The sequence below is a fragment of the Solanum lycopersicum genome, chromosome 5 (assembly GCF_036512215.1).
Source record: "Solanum lycopersicum chromosome 5, SLM_r2.1".
NCBI classification, from domain to species: domain Eukaryota; kingdom Viridiplantae; phylum Streptophyta; class Magnoliopsida; order Solanales; family Solanaceae; genus Solanum; species Solanum lycopersicum.
Window position 1 is genome coordinate 65576741 of NC_090804.1, and position 12001 is coordinate 65588741.

General features: G+C 32.5%; 2 protein-coding genes and 1 pseudogene across 2 annotated transcripts; all 3 read left to right on the plus strand.

Annotated features, from left to right (window-relative positions):
* The first annotated feature begins 1251 nt into the window (after positions 1–1251).
* Positions 1252–3847, plus strand: LOC101255101 (uncharacterized). The gene is made up of 3 exons (XM_004240191.5): positions 1252–1705; positions 2459–3213; positions 3299–3847. Exons 1-3 carry the CDS (start codon positions 1394–1396, stop codon positions 3684–3686), a joined length of 1455 nt encoding a protein of 484 aa, XP_004240239.1. The 5' UTR covers positions 1252–1393; the 3' UTR covers positions 3687–3847.
* Positions 3848–3993: 146 nt separating this feature from the next.
* Positions 3994–6216, plus strand: LOC101254800 (uncharacterized; annotated as a pseudogene).
* A 2711-nt stretch (positions 6217–8927) lies between these two features.
* LOC101246722 (uncharacterized) lies at positions 8928–11162 on the plus strand. The gene is made up of 3 exons (XM_004239941.5): positions 8928–9480; positions 9587–10338; positions 10523–11162. The coding sequence occupies exons 1-3, from the start codon at positions 9181–9183 to the stop codon at positions 10923–10925; spliced, it is 1455 nt and encodes a 484-aa protein (XP_004239989.2). The 5' UTR covers positions 8928–9180; the 3' UTR covers positions 10926–11162.
* The last annotated feature ends 839 nt before the right edge of the window (positions 11163–12001 follow it).

Consider the following 12001-nt stretch of genomic DNA (forward strand, 5'->3'; position numbering starts at 1 on the left):
TCAAAGATTTAATTGTCTTGTCACGTTCTAGATTTAATATTTTTTAAAAGATTGGGATAATGCACAAGTATCCCTTCAATCTATGTCCAAAATCTCAGAGACACACTTGTACTATACTATCCCTGAACTTAATTTATTAATGATTTTCTATCCCTTTTCGGCCTACGTGGCACTATCTTGTGGGCCCAATGCTGATTGACTTTTTTTCAAGCTAGTGTCACGTAGGTCGAAAAGGGGTAGAAAATTACTTATAAAATAAGTTCAGTGGTAATAGGACCTTAATATAGTATAAGTGTGTCTCTGTAATTTGAGGCATAGATTGAGGGGTTACATTTTTCCTAAGAAATCAGATAAGTTCGTTATTGTACTCTTGTTTAATATTCTCTTAAAATTAAGTTTTCAATCAATAAATGAATTAACTTATTTTAATTAATTAAGTCGGTCAATAATATGAGTTAATTATTTAGTTTTTCTTTATTGATCAAATACATATTTTCAAGACTAATAACTCTCAGTAGTAAAACATAAAAAGAATAATATCATTTGTTCATTAAATTTTGTAAAGTTACAATATTAAGGAACATATATTTTAAATAAAAACGACGTATAAATAGGACGGAGAAAGTACTCACATATGCCGGGGGATAAGTAGATTAAAATAAATATATTGAATTTTTACTTCATTTGTGTGTAATAATTGAGATGACTTCAGTCTTCCATAACAATTACTACTTTAAAAAGAACAAAATAAATTAATAAATAATTTTGCATTGACTTCTGAAATAACAAATTTTCTTAGCAAGGACAACAACTATTTTGAAACTAAAGAAGTACCTTTTTTTTTTGAATAATGTATAAATACCCTTCAATTTATATCTCATATTTTAGAGACACATTTATAATATACTAAGGTTCTATTATTTTTGAAATTATTTTATTAATAATTTTTTATTTTTTTCGGCCTACGTAACACTATCTTATGGGTTCAGTGATGATTTTTTTTTTCAAACTAGTGTCACGTAGGCCGAAAACGATAGAGAATTACTTATAAAATAAGTACACTAATAAAACCTTAGTATAGTATAAATGTGTCTCTTTGATTTAAGAAATAGGTTGAAGGAGTACCTACATATTTTTTCTTTTTTTAATGAACCATGAAAAAAATAGATATTTCATTTTAATAAATCAAGAAATTTCTATTACTTTTTCCTGCTCAATATAAGTCGAGTAATATGAAATTGATATATTTTTAAGCTATGTATACACTAGCTCTAAAACAGAGAAACAAAGGTTATTAGTCAAACACCCTCTATAGTTTCGAAATATAATTCAATTATAAATACACAATGTATAACCAAATTGTTTAAACCATTATTTTCTTAGCAAGATCATAATGGTAGTAGAAGTCATGGAGAAGATCAGATCAGATAAGTTGACTCTAGTATTAGTGAATATAGCTGGTATAATGGAGAAAGCTGATGAAACTTTGTTACCTAATGTTTATACAGAAATTGGCAAAGATTTGCATACTGATCCAACTGGTCTTGGTTCTCTTACTCTGTTTAGATCATTAGTTCAATGTCTTTGTTATCCATTAGCTGCGTATCTTTCTACTCGTCGTAACAGAGCTCATGTCATTGCTTTTGGTGCTTTTCTATGGTCTGCTGCAACTTTTCTTGTTGCCATCTCTTCCACCTTCACTCAGGTTATTTAATTTACGTTGCGTATATCATGTTGTTGTTACTTTTTTGTGTTTCCATATATGTTGTGTTTATGTTTGTCTTCATTTGAGGGTCTGTCAGAAACAGTCTCCTTCAGGGTTAATTTTATTTGCTTGTGGTTGTAGGGGCCGAGCTAGTAAGGGTATTCGGTAGAAAATTATACTTGTCTTGAGTGTAGGGTGTGTTAGAAACAATCTCTCTAACTGTACTAAATAAGAGTAAATTTTGTCCATTTGTGGTCATAGGGCCGAGCTATTAGCGGAAAATTATACAGTTTATGTATGGTTAAAATTATTTTTATGTATATATATATATATAGTAGATATTGAACCCTTAGTGTTTACTTTTTCATATTTTGAACCCTGTTAATGAAAGTTGCAGTTGTGGAATTACACTGGTTATGTTGTTGATGGGTTCGCAGTGTGATATGTTTGCTTTAGATTAAGTTTTATTTGATTTTCCCAAAAAGACTGAGTATTCAACACCTTATAAGTAGCTTACTCTTCTTTTCAACTTCCAATGTGGTGTTAGTTGACACAACAAACAATAACTTGTGTTGTGGCTCCGTCCTTGTTTGAACATTGACGGAGTCAAAACCAAGGAAGGAGCTCAATTGAATCTCCTTCGTTGTAAAATTGTGTTGTATAAATAGGGTGAAAATGATTTTTTTGTATGCATATGTTATGATCCTATAACAAAGTATGGGACTTGAGTCTCACATCGATGATGCTTAACAGATAGCAATTTCGAGAGCATTGAATGGAATAGGACTTGCAATAGTCACACCAGCAATTCAATCTTTAGTTGCTGACTCAACTAATGAAAGTAACCGCGGTACTGCTTTCGGATTGTTAGCATTAACATCAAGTTTTGGCTCAATCCTTGGTGGGCTTTTGTCTGTGCTGATAGCTGAAACATCATTCATGGGGATCCCTGGATGGAGACTCTCTTTCCATCTTGTTGGTATTGTAAGTGTTCTTGTTGGTTTTTTAGTCCGTCTCTTTGCCAACGATCCACGATATCTTGGAAGTAAGGCTGATAAAGAAAGAGATCAACTTAAACTAAAATCATTTCAAGAAGAAGTTAGTGAACTGCTAAAAGAAGCAAAAGCGGTTATCAAAGTGCCCTCTTTTCAAATACTTATCGCCCAAGGGGTTTCCGGGACGTTCCCCTGGTCAGCATTGTCATTTGCCGCAATGTGGTTGGAGCTTGTAGGATTCTCTCACAAGACAACAGCACTTCTATGGACTTTGTTTCGAGTTGCTGACTCACTTGGCTCGTTGTTTGGAGGATTCATGGGGGATGTACTGGCTAAGCACTTGCCTAATTCTGGTAGGATTATACTCGCACAGATTAGCACGGGATCAGCAATTCCAATAGCTGCAATTCTTCTTCTGCTATTGCCTAATGATCCTAAAACTGCTATGTTGCACGGTTTAGTCTTGTTCATCATGGGATCAATCATATCATGGTGTGGTTCAGCGACAAACAAGTACGTCTATCATTTTTTAGAATGTTTAGCATATTTTTCCTGTTCTGACTTACACTAAAATATCTCACTATTGACGTGTTTGCAGTCCAATATTTGCTGAGATAGTACCAGAGAGAGCTCGGACAAGCATATATGCTCTGGATCGATCTTTTGAGACCATAATATCGTCTTTTGCTCCATTGGTGGTTGGTATTTTAGCTCAACAAGTTTTTGGTTATAAGCCAATCGCAGAGGGATCAACAGGCTCACAAGAGATTGAAACAGATAGACAAAATGCTGCATCACTTGCTAAGGCATTGTACACTGCAATAGGCATTCCAATGGTCATTTCTTGCTCTATCTACTCTTTCCTGTATTTCACATATCCACGAGATAGAGATCGTGTCCGGTTGCAGCTGATTGAAGAAACAGACAATTCTCCATCCGAAGAACAACAGCCCTTACTCGAGCACGATGAACACAGAATTAGTTGAAATTTTAGGTTGTATGTACATAAAATCCAACAAGCACAATCTCACTTCTTGCTATTGTTAATTGTATTATTGCAGTATAGATGTTTTTAAACATTAAGCTTACATTCTGAAAAAGTATTATATTACAAAGAAGAGAATCAGTAAACATATTTTTAGCTGCATTTAACACTCTATGTAAATGTCCCTAAAACCTATAGCTATACATGATCCAATGACAATTAACTAATGCCGGTAAAGACTTTATCACTCTTTGTTAATGTGCATATTTATTGCCCGCCAAAAACTACTTTTGTTGTAGTAAATGACAAAAATACTATGATAATTGAATCCTACTGATCTATGTATTTGGCCTTTAATTAAATCCTACTATATAATACTTATATTTACAGTTCAAATAACTTTTTCTAGAGTTCCTCATATATATCTATGTTAACATTAATTTCAAAAAATGAAAAGAACTTTGCTAATTGAGATAGTAATGGTGATGATAAAGCTCAAGAACAACTTGACACTTATATTGATAAATTTTGCTGCTATAATGGAAATGGCTGATGAAACTCTGTTACCTGGAGTTTATAAAGAAGTCGGCAAGGATTTGCGCATTGATCCTGCTGGTCTTGGCTCACTTAGTCTTTACAGATCATTAGTTCAATGTCTTTGTTACCCTCTTGCTGCATTTCTTGCTGCTCGTCATAATTGTGCCAATGACATTGCTCTCGGGGCTTTTCTTTGGTCCGGTGCTATGTTCCTTGTTGCCATCTACTCTACCTTTGCTGAGGTCTCTGCTTCATTCTCTGTAGATGGTAGTTTCTTTCTCTATATACTACTTCTGACTGTTTTTTCTTGAGCCGAGAGTCTATATGCATACGCTTGATAAATGGATTATATGTTTTTCTGAAGAGTTATCAATTGGATTATATAAACGTTGGTTTTTGTGTTATTTGTCTTTCTCTTCATGACAAGAATGAAAGTGTTATTTTATTGATGTTATTTAACAGATAGCGATTTCGAGAGGATTGAATGGAATAGGACTTGCGATTGTCAAACCAGCAATCCTATCTCTAGTTGCTGATTCAACTCATGAGACTAATCGCGGTACAGCTTTTGGATGGTCATCATTAACAGGATGTTGTGGTGCAATCATTAGTGGGACTGTGATTGCTGAAACATCATTCGTGGGAATCCCGGGCTGGAGAATGATCTCCTTTTATTAGGTTGGTATTAAAAGTGTTCTTGTTGATCTTTCAGTCTATCTCTTCGCGAAAAAGATACCTGTTTTCTTGACAGAGATGTCAATGCAAATGATCAGCCTTCTCCGAAACCGTTTCAAGAACAACTGAGAGAACTGTTAAAAGAAGCAAAAGGAGTTATAGAAGTACCTTCCTTCAAGATAATTGTTGCACAAGGGTTTTTCGGTTCATTCCATGGGACATCACTGAGATTTACCACTATGTGGTTGGAGCTTGTTGGATTCTCTCACAAGACGACAGCACTTATCTCGACTTTCTTTGTTGTTTCTATGTCTATTGGCGCGGTTTTTGGTGGATTCATGGGGGATGTCTGGGCTAAACACTTACCTAATACTGGTAGGATCATTGTCTCAGATAAGCACTGGTTCAGCTATTCCCTTAGCTGCAATTCTGCTGCTGCTATTGCCTAATGATCCTAAAACAGCTTTGTTGCATGGTATAGTCCTGTTTATATTGGGATTTTGCACATCATGGACAAGTCCAGCAACAAACAGGTATATCTATATTATCTTATCATATTGTTTTGTTACTATCTGTTGGTTTTCTTGAGGCGAGGGTCTATTGCAAATAATTTCTCTTCTTCTGAGATAGAGATAAGATCTGTGTACACTCTAACCTTCTCAGACCCTACTTTGTGAAATTGCACTATTTATGCTATTGTTATTATGTTAGGTACATTCATAAAGCTCAAAATGCCTTTTTTATGTAGTCCAATATTTGCTAAGATAGTTCATGCGAGAGCTCGAACGAGCATTTATGCTCTGGATCGATCTCACGAGACCATCACAGCATCATTTGTTCCTATGCTGGTTGGTTCTTTAGCTCAACGAGTGTTCGGTTATAAGTCAGTCCCTGAGGGAGCTTCGACCTCAGGGGAAATCGAAACAGATAGACAAAATGCTGCATCACTTGCCAAAGCAATGTACACTGCAATAGGCATTCCAATGGTCATCTGTTGCTCCATCTACTCCTTCCTGTATTTCACGTAGAGATAGGGATCGTGTTCTGTTGCAACAGATTCATGAATCGCGCAATCTTCCATATTAAGAGCAACAGCCTTTACTCGAGCACAATGAGCAGAGACTTCTTTCAGTAAATTAGTTGTAGTTAAAGTTTTTGTGAAAGAAGCAAAACTTGGAGTGAATATTCTCTAAAAACTTACTCGCACCAAATGTTTACGTCATATAAATTGATATACAAACATATGTCATTCATCTAATTAATTTCTTGTAAATATTGAGTGCGGTTAACTTTAGTAAATATGAGAAGCTATTTTCTTGTATGTATTGTTAAGAGGTTATTGACCAAGAAATATGAGTTTTACCTAACCTAAACCTAATCACAGAAACATGAGTTTTGCCTTTATTTTTTTTTTTTTAAATTTCTTTGGTAAAAATCTGGACTCTATTGTTGGTAGTTGAAATTTATTATGTAGTTACTCAAAGGCAGTACCAAGTAGAGGCGGACTTCCATGATTTTATAGGGGTGTATGTGCATCCATTAACTTCAAAAAAATACACACACATATATATATATGTGTGTGTGTGTGAGTGTGAGAGAGAGAGAAATAGATATAAAATAGGATATAATTAACATTGTATCATAAGAAGCACAGTGGTGCCCTTGTTTAGTTGTTACAATTCAAAGGAACCATTCGCGAGAATACATTTCAGTTTTATTTCATTATTTTATTTTGAGTTTAGCTTACAAATCATATTTGAGCCACTAGTTACCAATCAAATACTATATTATTCGTTAATTTTAGTAAAAATTTCGTCAACTACCTAAATTAAGATAGTATTGGTGCATCAAAATCTTCAAATTTGAATTCGTCTCGAATGCTAAGTAGACTCATCAAAATCTTCAAATTTGGCCTTACTAAACTATTTCTTGTTAAATGATACTTTGAAAAATAAGTATTTAATATTGAGGATAAATATAAAAAATAATTATTATATTTTCTTGATATGACAAAATAACAAATAAAAATAAAAATTTATGTTAAGAATAAATGATAAATAAAAGGGAACAATGACGGTGTTATTATTATATTTTATAGAAACATGATTCGGTCCCACATATGCATGGAATTTTATTATTTAATTAATTTCGGCTAGTTTTGGTGGAATCTTGCTCGTTACTCTCATTTGGTGGAAGTCTCGCTCGCCTCTCTCTCTCTTTATATAAACACAAATGTATAAAATGTATTTGTGTTTGTGTTTGTATAAAGCGAGAGAAAATTGTGCAAATACATATATTTTTGTTTCTCTCTTCCAAATCTCGGTCGTGATTCTCCTGAATTTCGCTCACCACTTTCACCTTTCTTGCTTATACAAACGAAAAAGAAATGTATAAATTGTGTTCTGTTTGTATATATAAAGCGAGAGGAAATTGTATATACACATGCAAATGCATATATCTTCTTCTTATACACTTATAATTACACAAATACAAATATCCCCTGCCAATTTTCTTTTGCCTTTCTCGTTTTATACCTACACAGATTATACAATTGATCTTTTGTATACAACTGTTTTTCTTTTATATATGTATAGTGAATCATACAATTGATTTCTTTGTATATGTATAGCGAATTATACAACTGTTGTATAGCGAAATATACATATTTATGTTTGCTATGGAGCACAATTATATAAATTTTGATATAACATACAAATATAAATTTTGTATTTGTTATATGTGAAAATTAAACTATTTAATTTCAAACACCTTTGATGTAAATAAACAATTTTATCAGTAATAATTTATCACAAATTTAATTTATATACACATATTAGAATATATTGCGATCGGGCTTCACATTAGACATTTTTTTATTATAAACATCAAATCAAACATACAAATCTTTTTATTTTTTTATATTAAAATTTAAGCTAAAAGTATCAAAATAGGAATAATTTATCATTTGATAGGTTGGTTGATTGGAATGCAGTAAATGGAAGAAGTTGAACAACGAAAAAAATATATTATTATATTCAAACGCGTTCTTAATAAATTTAAGGGAAAAAGACTGAAATATATTTACTTTTTTAGAGTAAACGTCAATTTATATTATTCGTTAAAAAATTAATTTCTTTATTTTATTTCACTTTTAAGAAAAAAATCATCTATCTCATTATTTATTAACAGAAAACAATTATTTTTTATGTATCTAACTGTCTTCTAACCTTCTTAGATTGTAATTAGGAAATTGAGTCCTCTTAAGATTTATTTGTTTTTCGTTTGATAATGGTAACTTACAGTGATTACCAAAAATAAAAATAATTTTTTTTTTATAAATTTAGTCAAAATGCACAAGTTGATACGAACTTTGGGTTTATTAGTATCTTGTTTTATTCCTTCATTATCTTCCACAAGTTTTATAGTGGAGAAAAGATAATGATACATTTTAGATTCAATTTTAAAAAACTATATTTTATAATCTTATTTAAATAAACTAATCCCCAAAGTAATTTTATTTTATTGCTTTCACTTTATTTTTATTTCTTCTCCACTATCAGAGGAGCCTATTGATAAGATGATTCGGTCCGTCAATTACTATAATTATTCAGTATTGAGATTAATGATTCCTTTTCTTTTAAATATGGAAAATATATGAGTAGTCCCTAGATTATAACTGAAATTTTAAAAACACATCTTAATTGAACTTATTTTTTATAATTTTGTGCATATGCGTCTTAATTGTATAGAATCACAAAGTATGTCACGTAAGATAAAATGTATATGAAATTAAAAAAAAATTAAGTTCTAGGACCATAGATTAATTAAGGTGTGTCTCTAAGATTTCGGTCATAGTCTATGGGGCTACTTATACATTTTTCCTTTTAAAAATAAAAATAATAAAATTTTATGTATTAGTAAAGCATATAAAACTTGAGTATATACAGTGATATAATCATTCACTGTTGAAAATAATGTGATAATTGAAGCAAAGAATATAAATAGTATTAAAATTGAGTAATAGATCTCTGCATTTATAAAACGTTAATTATAATCTTTTAATCCGTTCATCAACCTTAAATTGGATAACCTATTATCGGTTACAGTTAGGTTTTGAACAACCCCAAATGTAGATTAGTAAAATGATTCTTGTTATTTATAATTTCTAAAGTCGTGTGTAAACAGGAAAGTAGACAACTAATAGAGGATGGAGGGATGTACTATATGTAAACACTGAATTTCAAAACAAAAAAAGGAAAAAGGTTTTGCTAATTGAGATATTAATGGTGATGAAAAAGCTTAAGAACAAGTTGACACTTATATTGATAAATATTGCTTCTATAATGGAAATGGCTGATGAAACTCTGTTACCTAGAGTTTATAAAGAAGTTGGCAAGGACTTGAACATTGATCCTGCTGGTCTTGGTTCACTTAGTCTTTACAGATCATTAGTTCAATGTCTTTGTTACCCCATTGCTGCATTCCTTGCTGCTAGTCATAATCGTGCTAATGTCATTGCTCTCGGGGCTTTTCTTTGGTCCGGTGCCACGTTCCTTGTTGCCATCTCCTCTACCTTTGCTGAGGTCTCTGCTTCAATCCTCTGTTTTTTCAAATAGTGTTGTATTTGTGGTTTGTTTGTGTAGTTGACAAGAATGAAGGTGTTATCTTGTTTGATGTTGTTTAACACAGATAGCAATTTCGAGAGGATTGAATGGAATAGGACTTGCGATTGTCACACCAGCAATCCTATCTCTAGTTGCTGATTCAGCTCATGAGAGTAATCGCGGTACAGCTTTTGGATGGTTAGCATTAACAGGAAGCTCTGGTGCAGTTGTTGGTGGGACTATGTCTGTGCTGATTGCGGAAATGTCATTTATGGGAATTCCGGGCTGGAGAATCTCCTTTCATTTGGTTGGTATTGTAAGTGTTCTTGTTGGTCTTTTAGTCTATTTCTTCGCGGAAGATCCCCGTTTTCTTGACAGAGATGTCAATGCAAAAGATCTACCTCTCGCGGAACCATTTCAAGAACAACTGAGAGAACTGTTGAAAGAAGCAAAATCGGTTATCAAAGTACCTTCCTTCAAGATAATTGTTGCACAAGGGGTTTTCGGATCATTCCTTGGGACATCACTGTCATTTACTACTATGTGGTTGGAGCTTGTTGGATTCTCTCACAAGACAACAGCACTCATCTCGAGTTTGTTTGTAGTTTCTCTGTCATGTGGCGCGGTTTTTGGAGGATTCGTAGGGGATGTATTGGCGAAGCACTTGCCTAATTCTGGTAGGATCATCGTCTCTCAGATAAGCACTGGTTCAGCTGTTCCCTTAGCTGCAATTCTGCTGCTGCTATCGCCTATAGATCCTTCCACAGCTCTGTTGCATGGTTTAGTCTTGTTTATATTGGGATTTTGCGCATCATGGACCGGTCCAGCAACAAACAGGTATGTCTACTCTTTCCACTTGCATACTCACACACAGGCATATATATGCAGTTGAAATGTTTTAAGAAGCACATGTTAGGTACATTCATATTAGTAGTCGTAGTATTGCTCCTGTTAGTTTCTTGTCCTTCGATTTCTGTTACTATCTTTGCATTGATCATAGATGGACTTTGATGTTTTGTAGTCCAATATTTGCTGAGATAGTTCCTGAGAGAGCTCGGACAAGCATTTATGCTCTGGATCGATGTTTTGAGACCTTGTTAGCATCATTTGCTCCTCTTCTAGTTGGTACTTTAGCTCAACGAGTGTTCAGTTATAAGCCAATCACTGAGGGATCTTCGACCTCGGGGGAAATCGAAACAGACAGACAAAATGCTGCATCACTTGCCAAAGCAATGTACACTGCAATAGGCATTCCAATGGTTATTTGTTGCTCTATTTACTCCTTCCTGTACTTCACATATCCACGAGATAGGGATCGTGTTCTGTTGCAACAGATTCATGAATCGCGCAATCTTCCTTATGAAGAACAACAGCCCTTACTCGAGCACGACGAGCACAGACTTCTTTCAGTAAATTCATTGTGAAATTCAGTAGTTAAAGTTTTGTGAAAGAAGCAAAACTTAGAAATAAATTTTCCTCTAAATACTTACTCCATTAGATGTTTACATTAAATGATATAAATTGGTATAGTTAAGTGGTTTACTGAAATGAAAATCTGTATTAATTAAGCATGATTAAAGTATGTTATTATTATGTTAGCTATATATTAACGAAGCTCAAAATGGTGAATAAAAGGCAAATTAAAATGCCTTTTTATGTTATTTTTTGCAATGGATCATATATATACTTTTAGTAGCCAATCATAATTTATGTCGATTTCCATAGTTTTTTTTTTTATATATATATATATATACAATAACATTAACTACTGAATTAGCAATGAATCATTGATCATTTCTTCTACTAAAAATGTGAATTATTTTTTAGTAGTATTTGCTTACTATTTTCAAATGGGATATGTAAGGATTATGTCAAATTCTCTTAATTTTATCTGAACTTAGTTGTTTGTACCAACTATATAAGAGTAGAAATATATCAATGATTTTAACTCGCGATAATAAACTAGCTTTTAGTGTAACAATTAAATTTGAAATGATTCTTACCTCTCCCTTCGAGGTTTTAACCAAACTAAGTCATTTTATAAAGTTATTCACCAAAATAATATATTTTTCTAAAATTTTACAAAACTAGTATAAACGTATTCCACAGTAACGTTTTAGGATATATTTTATTTTTTATGGCGTCAGATTGATATACGTTACTCACAGTAACGTTTTAGGAGTAAAACGTTACTGAAAATAACGTTTTAAAAGTAAAACGTTACTTATAGTAACGTATATCAACCTAATGCTGTTAGTTTTTTAAAAATAAAATATACCCTAAAACGTTACTGTGAAATACGTTTATACTAATTTTGTAAAATTTTAGAAAAATGTATTACTGTGGTAAATTGTTTTTTATATAATGACTTAGTTTGGTTAAAAATTCTCTCCCTTTCAGATATTTACATCAAATCACATTGATTTTTTAAAACTAAGTGGTTTAATGAGGTAAAAAACCTATATCAATTAATCATGATTAAGGGTTTGAAAATTTAAAT